Source organism: Rhinolophus hipposideros (assembly GCF_964194185.1).
Source record: "Rhinolophus hipposideros genome assembly, chromosome: 6".
NCBI lineage: Eukaryota > Metazoa > Chordata > Mammalia > Chiroptera > Rhinolophidae > Rhinolophus > Rhinolophus hipposideros.
Window position 1 is genome coordinate 42,560,024 of NC_138052.1, and position 18,350 is coordinate 42,578,373.

Sequence of the window (18,350 nt, forward strand, 5' to 3'; positions counted from 1 at the left end):
CATATTACATTTCATACCCTATAATTTATATAGAGTCTGGATAATTTTAAGTTATTTATAAAAATAACCTGATGGAAGAAAAATGGAAAAGCAAAATGCCTAGATATCAAAAGTTAAGTACGAGGTGGGAGATCTAAGACGGCTGAGTAGATAAACACTGTGACTGCTTCCTTCCATGAACACATTAACATTACAACTAAATTATAGAACAATCAACCTGGAGAACCATCTGAAGTGTAGCTGAACAGAAGTTTTATAACTAAGGATATAAAAAAGGAACCACATTGAGACTGTTAGTAGGGGCAAAGATGTGAAATGGGCTAGCCCGTAACCTGTGTGGCAGTTGAGAATCAGGAAGGATATCTCAGCCACGGAGGTTCCCCTAAGAGGAGCGAAGGGCCCTAGCTCCACACCAGGCTCCCCAGCCTGGAGTACTGGTGCCAGGAAGAGAAGCCCCCACAACATCTGGCGGTGAAAAACAGTGAAAATTTCAACCATCCAGGTGAGACAGAAAGCTGAGGAAAACTCATACATCCACTTAACGGGACTGCGCACAGACCCACTCATTCTCAGGTACTCACTCCAGGCTCCGGTGGAGGGACAGTGATTCAGGGGGTGTTGGAGGCACACAGGCGGACTGATATGCGAGGCGTTGGAGAGACAGCTGGAGGATAGTCCCCATTTTCCCTGTGTGGAGTCCTCCTTCCATGTAGCTGGCAGGCGGGAGCCATCTTTCCTCTGTTGAGCCCACCCCCAACACAGCCAAATCTGAATCTGATTGGTCTGGTGAGCTCCACTGCTCCACCCTGCTGACTCACTGGGAGCTGATCCCACTCAATTTCTCCAATGCCTGAGGCACTTTCCAGGTGAAAAGCCAGCAATGCCCTTATTGCACTCTTTCTCGGAAAACTGCCAGGGTCTGTAGTCTCCAGGTGGGCAGATATTGGCCTGGTGTGCTATAAGACTTGCTGATTAGCTTCAGGTTCACTGGCACCAAACTTGATGCCCACAATACTTCCCACTCTAGTAACTCCGAGACCCTGCCTCACCCAACTAGCATACCACATGAGGTTTTATCAGGGGCTGAGCCTCACAGGAGCTGGAAGGTGTCTCAGGGTGTCCTGGCTTTTTGTGGAGCTACCCCAGGCCCAGTAATGGTGGCAGACATCCTTGGTTTGCAGTGTGACCTCCCCATGTGCCTTCAGTTTAGCACAGGCAATGTACAACTGCAGATCGCTTTGTAGCTACCAGGTAGCTCCTAGCTGGTCATAGGCAGTGGTGATCTGGGCCTGCACCAGAGCCCCTCCCAAGAGGCCCTAGAACCAACATACATGGAGGTTGGCTTCAGACCACAGCAGAACACCACACAATTAGCCTCACAAGTAGACACCCAGAGTGGTCTCAACTAGCTCTAGAGCCTGCTAGGGGGGAGGAGGAATCCTACACGGTGGGGTAAGCTCCCCCCTCACACACACACACACAGCAACCCATAAGCTGTGAGCATGGCCAAACCCAACAGTCAATCAGGCTGAGGGTCAATCCCACCCACTGACATGCGAACAGCAATCAAGGCCAAACTGTAATGGGAGGGCACAGCAACCCACACAAGGGACACTCCTGGAGCACCTGGTGCAGTTGATCAGGAACACTGTGCTACTGGACCCCACAGGGAACCTACTATATAAGGCTGCCTGGCCAAGACTGAAAGATATAACAGATCTACCTAATACTTAGAAACAGAGGGAAAGCCCAAATGAGGAAGCAAAGAAATATGTTCCAAATAAAAGAACAGGAGAAAACTCCAGAAAAAAGAACTAAACAAAATGGAGGCAAGCAACCTACCAAGTACAGAGTTCAAAACAATAGCTATAAGGAGGCTCAAGGAACATAGTTAGAACTTCAACAAAGAGATAGCAAGCATAAAAAGGACAGAAAAACCATAAAAAAGAACCAGTCAGAAATGAAGAATACAATAATGAAGAATGCACTAGAAGGAATCAGCAGACTAGGTGAAGCAGAGGATCAAATCAGTGATTTGGAAGACAATGTAGCAGAAAATACCCAATCATAAAAACAAAATAAAAAACAAACAAACAAAAAATTAGGATAGATTAAGAGCCCTCTGTGACAACATCAAGCATAACAACATTCACATCTTAGAGGTACCAGAAGGAGAAGAAATCAAGGCATTGAGAACCTATTTGAAGAAACAGTGACTGAAAACTTTCCTAACCTAGTGAAGGAAATAGATAATCCCAGGAAGCACAAGAGTTTCAAACAAGATGAACCCAAACAGGCCCACACCAAGACACATTATAGTTAAAATGGCAAAGGTTAAAGACAAAGAGAGAATCCTAAAAGCAGCAAGAGAAAGGCAACTAGTAACTTATAAAGGAGCTCTCATAGATTGTCAGCTGCTTTCTCAACCGAAACTTTGCAGGCCAGAAGGGATTGGCACAAAATATTAAACGTGATGAAAAGCTAGGATCTACAACCAACAGTAGTCTGACCAACAAGGCTATCAATTAAAATTGAAGGAGAGAGAAAGAGCTTCCAAAACAAGAAAAAGCCAAAGCAGTTCATCACCACCAAACCAGTTTTAAAAGGAATATTAGAGGGACTTCTTTAAGTTGAAAAAAAAAATCAAAATTATAAATAATAAAATGGCAATAGATACATCTCTATCAATAATCACTTTCAATGTAAATGGATTAAATGCTCCAATCAAAAGACATAGAGTGGCTGAATGGATAAGAAAACAAAACCCTTACATATACTGCCTGCAAGAGACTCACTTCAGCTTGAAAGATGCACACAGATGGAAAGTAACAGGATAGAAAAAGATATGTCAAAAAAAAAAAAAGATATGTCATGAAAATGGAAATGAGGAAATCAAAAAAAGCTGGGGTAACAATACTTATACTAAATAGACTTTTAAACAAAGGTTATAAAAGAGACAAAGAAGGACACGGTAATCCCACTTCTGGGTATTTATCTGAAGAAACCCAAAATGCTACTTTGAGGGGACATATGCACACATACATCATCACAGCATTGCTTACAATGGCCAAGATGTGGAGGCAGCCTGGGTGTCTGTCGATGGAAGGATGGATAAAGAGGAGGTGGTACATATATACAATTGGATATTGGGAAGGGAATGGGTTCTCACCATCTGCAGCAGCATGGATGGACCTGGAGGGTATCGTGCTGAGTGGAGTGTCAGACAGAGTAAGACAGATGCAATGTGATTTCACTTACATGTGGACTCTAAAGAACTAAATAATCAAACAAAACAGAAACAAACTCATACAGAAAACATTTTGTTGATTGCCAGATGGGAGGGGTTTGGGTGTGCGTGAAAAAAGGGTAAAAAATTAAGAAATACAAATTGGTTGTTACAAAACAGTCATGCGTATGTAGGATATAGCATAAGCAATAGTCAATAATATTGTACTAATTATGTCTGGTGTCAGACGGGTCCTAGATTTGTTGGGGTGATAGATGGGAGGGGGTTGGAGAGCAGGGTAAAATAAGTGGAGGGATTAAGAAGTACAAATTGGTAGTTACAAAATAATCATAGGAATGTAAATACAACATAGGGAATATAGTCAATGATATGACAATAATTACGTGTAGTGCCAGGTGGGAGCTAGACTAGTCCGGGGGATCACTTCTTAAATTATATGAATATCTAATTATTATGCTGTATCCATGAAATTAATGTAAAATAATGTTGAATGTCAACTGTAATTGAAAATTTAAAAAGGGAGGGAAATGTGAAGGGGAATAAGAGGTCCAAATTTCTAAGTATAAAACAAAGTTAGTCACGGTGATGTAACGCACAGCAGGGGGAATATAGTCAATAATACTGTGATAGCGTAGTACTCTGTCAGATGGTTGCTGGACTTAGCATGGCGATCACTTCTTTAGGTATATAAATGTTGAATAACTTTGGTGCACCCCTGAAACATATAATATTGTATGTTAGCTGCATTTTAATAAAAATCTTAAAATTATGAAAATGAAAAATTGATTCTAGATCATTCCTGTATCTTAATTTTGGTGTTACGTGAGGATATGACTGGTGAAAACTACTGTCTCAAATTTCTTTCCCAGTTGAGAAGAGAGGGTAGCACATCTTTTTCTCTTGAAATGGTGGGGATAGGGCAACTTTTTCAGAATCTGTGTGTATTCATTGTTCACGTACATATCTCCGTCAGTCCCAGGACATCTTTTAAAAATAATTGAATCACGACCTATGTCCAATATGCTAAAATCTGGAGTAAAACAATAGTACTTGTTTTCAAACAGCAGTTTATAAAATACTACAAATACAATTGATGCTTCCTGTGTATCTCCCCAATCCAATCTTCATTTCTTGGGTCCCACCAACAAACCTGTGTATTTTATTTTTCTATATATATATTACCATTGTGTAGCTTCATTTCATATATTTTATACTTTATATAACTGCTATCATAAAACATGCATTACTTTACAATTTGCTTTTTTCCATTCTTATTATTTTTAAGATGTATTTATATTGACACTTATAACTCTAGTTGATTTTTAACTTGTCATTTTAACAGAATTTTATCACATGAAAATACTACCAATGTTGAGTGCCGCTTCGGACTTCTTTCTGCTATTATATACAAGGCAGCTGTGAACATTTTTGTATGTCTCCTTATGTATATGCATAATACTTCTTTAATGTAACATGATAAGCGATCTTTAATTTCACTAGATACTCCACGTTTGATGGTTGTGCCAGTGTATTTTCCCACCATCACTAAAAGAGCTCTCACTGCTTCGTTGTCTTTGACAATACTTGTTATTTTGAAAGTTACATTTTCTGCAAATTTGATGGGTGTGATGTGTTTTTGATTTGTATTTCTTTCACAATTAGTGAAGAACATTTTTCTCGTAAGTGTGTTGGCCTTTAAGATTTTCTCTTTTAAGAAATACTTTTGTTTTTTCAGTGTGTGCATATTTTTATTGGGTAGTGTTTTCATGAGTTTTAGGAATCTCTACATTTTTATAAATTATCCCTTATACATTAAAAACATCTTGTGGCTTATTTTTCGTTTATAGTACTTAATGTACATATAAGTTTTAAATTTTCATATATTTTAATTCATCGCTTCTTTTATGACTGTGCCTTTGTATTTTATTTAAATGATTTTTCTCATGGTGAGGTCTAAAAATGTTGAATAAATTCATCTAAGTTTTAAAATATTACTTTTAAAAGTTGTCTTTAATCCAACTCAAATTTATTTGTTTATGGTTTGAGGTAGGGATCCAAATTTATTTTCTTCCAAGTGGAAAATCAATTATATAAACACAATTTTCAAAAAGCCACTCCTTTCCCTACTGGCTTATAATGACATAACAAGTTTCCATATACGATGGTCTCTCCAAGTCTGATTTAAAGAAATACAGGCAACATTTAACACTTAACATGCACTCGCCATGTGTCAGGAACTATGCTAAGCATTCTACATGCTTATTAGATCATGCATTTTGGAGTTATAATATCTGGGCTTACATTTACACTAGGGAACCCTGATAAATGGTAGGTATTACGATTACTTGTTTGTTTACTGGCTAATAGAGATGTATTCATCAGATGAAGTATTCAAATAGGCTGGTTGACATAAACTGCATTAAAAAAAAGCATTCCAAATATATAACTTGCTTTTATTAAACAGAGAGAAAAAATCAACACATTTTCCAAAGAGGCAGATTTCTCAGTAGCTTTAGTGAAAACCAACTTAATATTAATATCAGCATGTTTGACAAAGTTTTTAGAATAAGTGAAAATTAAATTCTTAAAGTAGGAATAGAACATCAACAAACTCTAGACCCCAAAACAGTTATTAGCCAACAAATTAGGCATTGTTTTACTTAACAGTTTTAGCTTTAATGTAAATATATATTATTATTTAGAATATTCGCATCTGAACTACATAATGACTTCATTTTATCATTTTACTTTAATTAAAACCAGATTTCTGGAATCTCCAATTAGTCTTTAAAGTTTTCCAATGTGGACATAAACTAACCCCTATTCCTCTCTACATGTCAAATATGAAATAATTGTCACAATATAGCAACATTTTCACAGAGAGATTTTTAAGGCTTCGGCACATAAAATGTGTATTATCTGTGTAACAATAATGTCATAATTACATACAGAAAATATTTAAAATTCTCCTTGTGCAATTTAAGTTCTAAAGATTAAAAAAAATGTGTTCCATGTTAATAAAATATTAAAATACTATGTGCTTCCCATAAATTTCACACTGAGTTTGTAATTACACAAAGAATGCACAAGGTAAGACTTGCACTCTAAATGATTCATCACTGAAATTAACAGTAGAACTGAATACACTTATTTGATATCATTAGTTTCCTAGCCCATACTTTCAGCACAAAACAGACTTTAATATAACTTATAAACATTTGCAATTAAACTGTGACACTGAGGCAGCCAATGTCAAATCTAGGTTTGCCTAGTTATTCATGTATCATACAAATATAAGTCTATGATCATTAACTTATCCTTTTGTCTAAGTCACCATTGCAGAGAATGTGTCAATAAGTAAATAGAATCAAAAAAGGTGACTATTCCTCATCTGAAAAAAAATGAAAATCACTAACACCTTGTCTGAAAGTTCTAAAGCAGCATATTCGGCTCTTAAGGCAAAAAAAGTTCAAAAATATTATAAATTATAAATTCTGGTAATTCTTCTTTTAGCATTAAAAGCTTTAGCACAAATTCTTACACTTTAATAGATAATATATTAGTGTACATCTGAATATACATTTGCCAACATTCGCCATAAGTATAAAGTTGTTCTGTGAAGTGAAGGAGGTGAAGTGCAGTATGGTAGGGCAACGTTTAATGGCTGTCCTGGGCATCAAGGGACATGGAATGGCTGAGTCTTGACCTTCCATTCACAGATATTGTATTTGATGGAATAGTAACCTAAGAGAAAGAAACACACCCTGAATCTCTCAATTGAAAACGGGACAGCTGTCGAATTTTCATTTTTCACAATTAACACATTTTAACTTCTGCTTAATTGTAAATGCTAACATTTAGTATTTATTATGCAATAAATTACAAATAATCGAGAATAAATGTTCCCTCTACCATGAAATTAGAACAAGAGTTGGTATTTCCACAACAAACAAGTTAAATAATCCATTAACACATCTTAGTCTTTACAAAATTGCCAAATCAACTCAAAGGACAAGAGCACAAACAGACTGCAGGCCAAGCTGTTAAAGAGCATTTTTGACTAGACTAATTCTGGCTCCCTTAAAGTGCCTTGGAGAATGCAGACAAATAAATTCCACAAAGCAATGAATTTTACAATTTTTGTACTGATGGTGCATGTTACCTTGAAGTTCCCCTCACAGGTACCCCTTATTTATTAAAAAAAAAAAAAAACAGCTTTGGTTTTTAAAATGCTTTCATATGAAGGGCTAAAAAAGTCAAATGTATGACTGTTATGCCAAAACAATTACAGAATGAAAAGGAGGTTTTTTTGTTGTGTGTGGCTTTTTTTTTTTTTTTAGTAAATAAACTTGTTAAGTTCCAAAATTTCATGGCAAAACTCTCCTATTTATAAAGTCTAAGTAAATCAAAAACACTATAACAAAAATTTCCTAAACAGCTTGCAATCCTAACATTACTTAGAAAAACGTAAAAAAAAATCATCTGGGTTTTAAATAGCGAATAGGTGTAATGCTTTGAAATATATAAAATATGACAATATTTTAAGAAAAATAGTTACTCGCTAGATTATAATTTGACTACTTTAGGTTAATAACCAAACATTATCATCTTCTCACTGGAACTAAAGTACCAAAGGCAACAGATTCTGCCTAGCAACAGAGTAAGTTAGTGAAAAGGAAAACAAAATTAAAAAGCAAATTTAGTTTGGATTTGGTTTCCTTGTGCTTCGTTTCCTGCCTTTTACTAAACGAAGATTGGTCATCTAAACTAGTCAATTTTCTTGACTGTCTTATGAGTCCAGGATGGAGTAGAGTGGTTGACACTATCCACCTGAAACAAAACAGCTAAGAAAAAAAGTTGCCACTAGAGGAAGAAAAACTCATCTGAACCCTGTTTAGTATTCATGTGGGATTTCTTTCAGAGTATAGTCAACAAACAACAGGTAATGACTTTCATTATGTAACCTTGGTCCAAAAAGTCTCTGTATGTAGGAGAACTGCCAAATTGCAGTTCTCACAATTCTTTGTAAAGAGGGAAAATTTGTTTTAAACATTTAAAAAATATACTGATGGCTCCAAATATCTACAAGTAAAAGATGTTCATTGTTGCCCCATTTATAGTGCGAAACTAGAATCCAGTTAAGTGTGCACCAATAAGGAGCAAATCAGCTATGGTATATTCATATCATAAATACTATGGAGTCTTAAATGAATACACACACACACACACACACACGTATATATACCGCGGGTGCTAAAAACTGTACACACATTTTAAGAGATGTTATCTACCTATCGTGTTTCCCCGAAAATAAGACCTACCCCGAAAATAAGCCCCAGTTAAGGTCGTCTGCCAGGCAGATGCATTTAGTACGTTATGATGATGTCACAGAAGAAGATGACATAACTGTATTTGAAAATGTAGATTGTTGTACATGAAAAAATAAGAGATCCCCTGAAAATACGCCCTAATGTGTCTTTTGCAGCAAAAATTAATATAAGACCCGGACATATTTTCAGGGAAACAGGGGATGCTCAAGCAGTAGTTCACCATAATCAGAAGTGTCTGGACACTGATGGTAACCACTTTGAGCACCTCCTGTAATTGCAGAAGTCAAACGTGACTTGTGTTCATCTTTTGTTATCCATTTATATTGAGTATTACAATTAATACAATTTTTCCTTTCTTACAATGTGTATACAACTTTTTGGCACCCTCTCTAAATATAAAAAGGTGGAGAGCACCAGAAAGATACACGTTTATGAATGTTTTATAGAGGATTCTATTTTTATAAAAAGGTAAAATTAAGTATGTTTACATACTACAAAAGTGGTCTGGAAGATTACACTGTAATCTATCAAGAGCAGTTACTTTGGGGGGAACGGTATTTTGTTCAGTATTTAAACATTTGTTTACTAAATTATCAAACATGAGAAAACACCATTAGAATACTACTCTATAAATTCTGTGAGATCAGAGACCTTGTCTGTTTTAATGCCACTTTTTAATCACGTTTGTTTTAGTGCCTGGCACAGTGTAGAACAAAGAATATTTTTTGAACAGAATATCGTAAATTTCTACAAATGTATAAAGTTAAAAAGTATTGCTTAATTTTTTGAGTAATGAACATATGACATTCATAATCAAGGTATTTTTAAAATGGAACGTTTAATAATTTACTGATGTAAGCATGTACTAGTTGATTATCTACACTTGAAGTCTAAAGAATTTTCAGGAATATTCACATAGCTTTCTTATTTGTATAAGAAGTGATAACTATAAAACTATCATTATTTTACCTTAAAAATATATGGAAAGGGTTGCCAATCTGAAACCCCTGGATTGCTTAAATTCAAATCAAGGAAATATTAATAAAAAGCAGACCAATTAAACAAAACAAGACATCACGATTCTCGGTGACTTATCCAGTTATTTTCTTCCTTCCAGATTTGTATCTAGCCAAATATAAGTGTTACATTCTGAGGAAATACTTAATATCAAGTACTAAATATCATTTGTCAGTTTATTTTCAGACTTTAGTTGTACACACCTATATTCTACTCGTAATAGTACAATAACCTGTAGTAATTCAAACACCATCCGGAACTGAAAGCAGCACAAGAAGTTCTCGGTGTCAACACATGTCAACAATAATGAATTACTTAATCTGTCTTATTCTCTGAAAACACTTTGCTGATTCATATAAAAATGTTAACATCAAACATATTTTATAAAGTACTGAGCTAGGTTTATTAATGCTTCATGTGCATACAAATTTCTGTGACTGCATGGGGGTCAAGTGGGAGTAAGGTATGAAAAAAAACTTAAGAGACCTGAAAAAACAACAGTATGTTCATGACTACATTTACACTAGAGCAATCAACTAGATAATTGTTCTAATGTGAACCAACTATTATAATGAAGGTTAATTGCTCGGGTATGAACTAGAGCCATAAGGCAGGTTGGTACCTGAAGTTAAATTGAACATTTGGGTGCCAAAATATAGGCAAACACTGAGCCAACTTTCTGATGAACAAACTAAAACTACTGTCAAAATCACTGGAGATTTTATTTGGCACTATAACTGTTGTTCTATTAAAAAAAATTTAGAATTTAAAACAACCAAGAGAAATGTTCAGTACAGAACAGAAATATGGAACATAAGCAAATATCACAAGAAATTAGAGCCTTCTTGTGTCCATTTTTACAACCTTTTGCAACTTTTTGATATACAATACTTTTACAGTAAAGTGCACTGATCTTAAATAAATAGCCCCATGAAAAAAAATTCAAACATGTATATAAACTACCACCCAGGTCAAGACATCCTTGATGACCTTGTCTTTATTTAACATTTTGACGTTTTATTCATTATGGACTTTGCATTAATTTGGACATTTAAAAAATAATTCATTAAGATATTTACCTTGATTACTTAATTGTTTGGTTCCCTCTTAAATTGTGTGCCTGCCCTACTCCCATGAGCCCCTAACAACCTCTCCCCTCTGGAAGTAACACTATCAGGATTTTTATAATTATTTCCTTGCTTTTAAAAATAATTGACACCTACGCATGTATCATCACTGAAGAATATAATTTAGTATATTTCACATGCTGTCAAACTTCACACATATGGATTTTTATGTTTCTATATACATACACTGTTGCATTTAGCTGTATTTTGTACAATTTATTGCCAGATGATAGTCCATTCTTTCAATATACTACTATTTATTCTACTATATTTGGATATTAAGGTCATATTTCTTTGGAGCTTTCACAAACAATATTCAATGAATATTCTTATATGTGAGTCCTGATACACAAGCACACATATTTTTTAGAGTATATGACTAGAAGTGAGCCTGGAGTGGAAGCTGATTGTGAAGTGTAGATACCGTGAATTTTACTAGACCCAGTGTCCATTTCTAGTAGAATAAAATGGATTATGTACAGAATTTTCATTTTAGGAGCTGGCACTATATAGACTCAGAGCTATCAATAACCTCCTACTGAAAGAGATAAAATTTTAGACTCAATGAAACCTAAAGTAATGAGTTATAAACAGGATCATCATTTAGGGCCTGCTTTCTGTGTTGATTCACATCCAGCTCATTCTGGAAGCAATAAGAGTTTTATATGAAGAGACTGCCAAATCAGGGCCCATCAAACACCAAGCACACAGCTGCTTGCCTGTACAATTCCGTTGGTCTAAAAGGCATTTTCAACTTAATGCACTGTTTTCTACAGTTAGTGCATTGAAACTGATTAATATGTCTCCTGGCTTAGTACAAAGACACTGCAATTATTTTCTGATTAGGTACTTGGTTCTTCGGTGGGCTGTACGTATCACTGTTTGTTAGTCCCAGGCAGTGAACACCCAGAAGACAGAGGCTTCATTATACTCATTTTTGTCTTCCTAATATCTAGTAAAATGTTTGGTACTTATGTGTTTAAAAATGCTTGCCAAAATTTATTGCATGGAGAAAGCTTTACATTGGAAGTGACTTATTTGAAATTCACCCTTAATTTACACGATTAGAAATAAAAATATTTTCATAAAGGAGAATGTACGACTTAATAGGGGCATATTTGCCGCACAAAAATAAAAGTGTCATGACCTGTGAAGTACCAATTTTAATATTCAAAGCTACACTGAATCTTTTGCTGCCTGCTACCTAAATGTAGACTACAAAATTCAACCCTAACCCCCTGAATGATTCCTTCACTTTTCTCCACTCTTCACAGCATGCACCACTTTGCCATGCCTCCATTTGTGACCAGATGGGAGTGCCAAACCCTCCATGAGAACGGCTGCCACTCAGTTCCGCTGAGACACAGGGAGCAAAACACAGGGCAGCACTGGTGAGGCTGGCCAAGTGATGTCTCTCAGATGCCTTCCGTTTTCTTTCTATCTTTGCAGCATTCCTGTGCCTTCACACATTTCATTTCTGTGGAGCTCAGCGTTTTGCTCAACAAATCTTTTTACTCTTCTCTACATAGCTTCTAAAATGATTAGAGAAGGAATTCACAAAATGAAATGCCTAGGGAGTCAGTAGAATAATGAATACTTTTCTTGTTTTGGGTGTTGAGGAACTTGCAAGCAAGAGGACGAAAGGGAGAACAAGAAAGACATTTAGGGAGATACAGCGTCTGGGAAGTCCAAGTGATAATGCCAGGCTTGGGGCTTGCCCACGTCCTCCTTCAGTGGATGAAGGTGACAGAGGGAGGACATGCACCTACACATAATTGCCTGTGACACCTAGTTAGTGTCTGCCAGGATAATCATACCCCCTGTCCTGAAGCTCTCCTACACCTCGGTAAGGAGAAGCTAAACAACTCTGGCAGGGTATTTTTTTAAACTTGAATTTCTCCATTAGGTCTTATCTAAATTCTTCAGATTATCTCTACATTTTTGATTTAAGCTATAAAACTCCCTCTCCTCCCTATCCACCCCTGGCCAATCCCAGGTACGATAGTAACTTAGTCTAGTGTAGGTTTTCTGTGATAGGGATTTTCTTTCCAAAAGCATCTTTCTTAATGGGCTAACATAATTTCTTTCCAAAAGCATCTTTCTTGCTGGGCTAACATAATTTCTTAAGAGCCCAGGCATTTTTTCGATATAGTTACATAACAGTGAGCAAAAGCCACGTTCTGTACCTGGCCCATGTTGTGGAAAACAGACCTGACATGTTTTTAAGGATGTGTAAGACTCTGGACTCTCTCAGCTTATACTTCAACAATGACCCCTGACATAAAAGTGTAACTTCTGGCATCTGCCCTATACAGGTTTAAATGCCAGAAAACAATTTCCCCTAAGTATTAGTTTGACAATGTTGAAAATAAACCCACGGTCACCCATCTGATAAAGAAAACTTACGCTTTTCAATTTGGCAGCAGCCTCTCCAGAACGGATTGCAGTCAGCAAACTCTGTCGGATCTCTTCTGGGTCAGGACTTTGGAATGTTAAAGAACTTTGTCTCTTAAGGGTGAATGATGGGCAGTCAGTTGAGGATGGTCTTTGGGAATGCTGTTCATTATGAGCAGAGTTGTTTTCCTAAAAAAATAAAATAAATGCAAAATATTTACATGAACACCACGTGAAGAATGGGCCATTTTTCAAGAAATTTTCTTTACCAACAGTTCTTTAAGAATTACCATTTGCCTCACTGGTGTTCCAGACATAGCTCTATTTCCTTACCACTGCATTATCTCTGCTGCCAGAGCTCAGTTGGAAAAGGAGGGCATTAATTTCCCTTCTCTTGAACAGGGGGCGCTAAGGAAGAAAAGTCGTACCTCTTTTTCATGAACGCAGAGTAATTTTACAGTCTTTGAGTCAAATAATGCTGATTTCTCTAACGGAGTAGGCTAAAAGAGCCAAATGAATAATAAAAATATTCCACAAACTAAAAAATAACTCATTTTCACAGTTCCAACATATTAGGTTGTGAAATTATTTTTGAAACAGTACAAAATGGACAAATATTGGCAATTTCATATTGGTTGAACCAAATGGATCTTCTAATAATGGAATATTAATGACTATACTACACGTAACCTTTTGTCTTGAGTGTCTGGAAATCACAGGGACTAAGTGATGACCAAGTTTTCTTTATTTTTCCCATGAGACTAAAAATAAATATTAGCAATTTCCAAATTTAAAAATCAAAAATTTAATTAAACTTCTTAGGAAGGAAAATCTAGTAACTAATTTAACAGGCAACTATTATCAAATAATCTTAAAAATGTCTTTTTTAAACTGTCAAATAAATATCTACAAATGATGAGCTAAACAGAACTCTGGCAGTGGCTCAAAAACTGTATTATCTAAATCAAGCTTTTGTTGTTCAGGAATGGTATTCCTTTCTAAGAAAAACACAGGCTTTGTTCCCAAGTAAAGAATTAATCTCTGTATCATACATCTCTTTCTGACATTATATCAAAGTAATAAACAAAATGTGAAAATAAGGGGGTTGGGCGTGGGAGATGAGGGTAAGGGGGATCAAATATATGGTGATGGAAGGAGAACTGACTGGGTGGTGAACACACAATAGGATTTATAGATGATGTAATACAGAATTGTACACCTGAAATCTATGTAATTTTACTAACAATTGTCACCCCAATAAATTTTAAAAAATGTGAACTATATGAAGAAATGTTCTGCAAGATAAATATTGCTTTAAAATTATGGAACAATCTTTACTTGGCAATACGGTTCATGTTCTGTTACTCTAGGAATGTTTGAAAAAGCAGTATAAAATACTTCTGAAACTGTCACACAAATATGAAAACATTCTTTAAACACTAACAGAGTAGAAATATACGAAGTATTTTCTTTAGTTGCATGGGGATTACTATTAATTCATACTATGAATTTCATCCTCTCCTTTGACTATTTGAAGCTAGCAAATTATAACAGCTGAGAAAAATACTAAGTTAAAAAATCCACCCTTTTTGGTAAATTATTAAGGCTTGCCAGTAGTTAAATGATTATTTTGGTCAACATTCATATAACTGGAAAACTTGACACTGAATTAGGAAAATAAGAAATTAAGACAATTACGTATTTAAACTCTGGTTTCAATTTAAATTATTTATATGTAAAAATGTTTGAGAAGCTGAGGTTGAGTGTATACAACAGAAAATACATTGCTGAGAGACATTTGGTTATTTTATCTAATCTTTGCTATTACTTATGTTTCCATATAATTAAAAGTATTTATTTTGCAGTTATGTTAAATTGGAGAGAAAAAATAAACCAGAACAGCTATAAACACATTGAGATAAGAAAAACACAGGAAAATATAGTCAGAACTATAAACTAGGGCATTATACAAATGTCTAAGCAAAGAAACTTTAAATTAAAATATGTGCTAATGATATAATTATTTAATGATGACGCTCCAGTAATACCTGACCAGGTTATGTGAATTACAATAATTCTGAGAATACATAATCAGATTCTATATACTTTTTTTCTACAGTAGGTAGGTAGCTTGACATTAATGAGATTAATACGAATCCAGAGTTAAATAACACACGAACCTATGAACGTTCTAGTTATCTCCCCCTGAAACCTTGCGGTATAAGAACCCCTGGGTTTTAAAAAGGTAACATTTACCTTATCACTCACATTTTGCTGTGGGAGGTCCACACATTCATTTAGGGAAAGACTCTTCCCTTCCTCTGTGTCCGCTGGAGGCCCGGGACAGACATCATCCCTACTTGACTCTACACGCACTTTGCTGAAAGACTGTGACCTTTTCACCACGGCTAGGGCAAACGGAGAAGGAGCCGAGCTCGAGTAAGGTCGTGGAGCACCGAAAGTTTTCAAAGTCTTCAGATTTAGTGCTGCGACGTGACTTGCAGGAAGAACAGGTTTCGGAGCTATGGGAGGAGGAGAGGTGTCAGTGGGCTTCGGACTGCTGACGCCAGCATCAGTGCTTTTACTGCGGGGCTGTGGAGGCGAGTGAGTTGTTTCACTTAAGGGAGAAGGAGTTTGCTCTGGAGGAGGGATCGGATCCCTTTCCACCTCTTTCTTTATTAGTTCCTTTGGAGTAGGGTTAGGGGCAGTGTGGACGTTCTTGGCAGCTGCCGATGTCACATAGTGACCTGAAACTCTTTTTTGCATCTGTAAGAAAAAAGAACTTGGTTTCGCCTGGGGGTTTGAAACCCGAGATCTAAGTTTGGACTCCAAAATATTGTTTATGTCTTCCAAATTCGGCACAAAAGGAGCCATGCCAGGGTCTCTCATCATCCTGGAAGGAGGTTTTACAGGGTTTGCCATGGTGCTCCGGGGCACGCTCTCCACATTGTACTCTGGATGCTCTGTGCTCGGGCTTGGCTTGGGTTTAAGATCTATCTGTGGCTCCTTGGGGCTTTCAGAACTAACATGATCTTCTGTTTGGATTGCAGTTTCTTTCACATTCTCTTGAAGGTACTTTTTTCCTAAAGTATGTATCTCTTGATCTTCTTGATACCCTGTGGTTTCTGATTCCCAATCTTTCAATATTTCCAGGGACTTGGGAGGCACTATTTTATAAGTAGTCATTCCAATTTTGGGTATGTAGTCTCTTGTAATTTCATTTGAAGGTTTTGGCTTGGGATTGTAGTCTTGTCTGTAAAATGGATAATTCTTTACATAAGAAGTTGAAGTGTTGTTAATCCCGTCTACAGGAGGCAAAAGGTCATCATTACCATGTGCACAAATTGGATCTTTTATGGTGAGCCGATCTTCTGAAGGTACCATGAGGGGTCCCTGACTCGTGGATTCTCCTGAGGTATCTACAGCATCTCGGGGACTTACAGATGAATGGTGAGTTGGCTTGTTGTTACTTGCAGTTTGAACACTTTCATCAACTTTAAAGTCAGACAAGTGATGATGTTGGTGATTCCCATCAAAACTGTTACAGGAAGGAGTCGTCTGAATTGCTGCATCTTGCATTTTTGTCTTTTCTGCACTGGGCTGATGCGGTTTTTGGTCTGGTACTGATGAAGCAGCTAGACGATTTTCCTTGTAACTTCTAGCAGGTTCAGTTTTATGTACCTGATAGCTTGATAGTCGGTTAACTTTCATGCCCACATTGTCACTTTTGGCAACACCTCCTACATTGATTTCTGTTCTCCTCACTCCATTTTTCATATTATCTTCTGTGTTCATTGAAATGGCAATTATTTCATTTTGATCTACTGAGAGAAAAAAAAAATTATCAACAAGATCAGTATAGAAAAAAAGTAGAAAAACCTCAGTTTGTAATGCTTTCCTGCCTCAAAGTGAGACAGGTTGGTTTGATTTCTACAGGAACTTTTTCAGCTCACTAATTAATACAAAAGCAGGTAATAGCATTTAGAGAAAACAGCATGGGCTTTGACATCATAGAGACCTGAGTCTGGAACCCAGCTTGACTAATTACAATCTCTGTGGCTACAACGTGGTACTTAACCCTTTGAGCCTCCATTTGCTCAGACGTAAACATGTGAAAATATGTATTACAGTTGACCCTTAAAGGACATGGGGAGTAGGGGCGCCAACCCCTCTGCACGATTGAAAATTCGCATATAACTTTTGACTCCCCCAAAACTTATCTAATAGCCTACTGTTGACTAGAAGCCTTACCGATACCATAAACAGTCAATTGACACATATTTTGTATGTTATATTTATTGTATACTGTATTCTTACAATGAAGTAAGCAAGAGAAAAGAAAATTTAAGAAAATCATAAGGAAAATACTTTCACAGCATTTATTGAAAAAAAAACAAAACCTGTAAATAAGTGGACCTGTGGAGTTCAAACCCATGTTGCTCAAGGACCAACTATATATTTTATATATCATTTATGTAACATGATTATTAGGATAGGCAATTGCCCAGAAAAAGCACTCCATAGAAGATAGCTATGTTTCTTCTTATAAGTAAAGATTTCATATTTCAGTCATTGTTAAGAATGACAAAAGAAATTGACAAATTCAAAAAAGATATTTATTCTTTTATTTTTTTCATTTCGATTCTCTTTGTCTTTTCTATAACTCTTAGTGTATTTATATTTTATACATAACATTAAAATGGAAGCAATCCCAGCAATGTTATCAATTTTAATTAAGGCAGATAGTAGAAACGTTACCTTTAAGAGTTGAAGTCAAAACAGAATCTAAATTGATTGTTTTGTTCGTTGTCCTCACTGAAGACTTTCAGAGGACTTTGTTTTTAGATGTGTCTAGTACTGAGCAAAGAGATTTATATTCTGTGCTCCACTAGTCAAATGCACAGAATAATTTCTACTGAAAGACCAACAAACCCTCATCTTCAAAATCCTTAGTAGCCTCCTCTTTCAAATATGGTAATTTACACAGCAAGTGAGATGTGGGCCTTGGGAGTCAAATTGTGAAAGGATGTCAAGGATTGATCTATAATTTTATCATCGCTCACTTTTACCTATAAAACAAAGACCTATTTCACTGCCTAAAATGTCATGAGATATTTAAAATAGTTCCTCTGTTTAAAAAGAAAAAAGACAAGAATAAAGGAAGATATGCATGCAAAAAAAAAAAATCATGTTGCCTGGTAAATTTGTATACAAACAACTTTTAAAAACATCTTC

General features: G+C 36.0%; 1 protein-coding gene across 1 annotated transcript in view; it reads right to left on the reverse strand.

Moving 5' to 3' along the window:
* Window positions 1-5,140: 5,140 nt before the first annotated feature.
* COBLL1 (cordon-bleu WH2 repeat protein like 1) overlaps window positions 5,141-18,350 on the reverse strand; it is a gene marked incomplete at its 5' end in the record, with an annotated part of 152,700 nt that continues 139,490 nt past the window's right edge. The window contains 3 exon segments of the mRNA XM_081050687.1: window positions 5,141-6,991; window positions 13,128-13,304; window positions 15,372-16,939. Of these exon segments, the coding sequence (XP_080906813.1) occupies window positions 6,905-6,991; window positions 13,128-13,304; window positions 15,372-16,939 (1,832 nt within the window). The 3' untranslated portion in view covers window positions 5,141-6,904.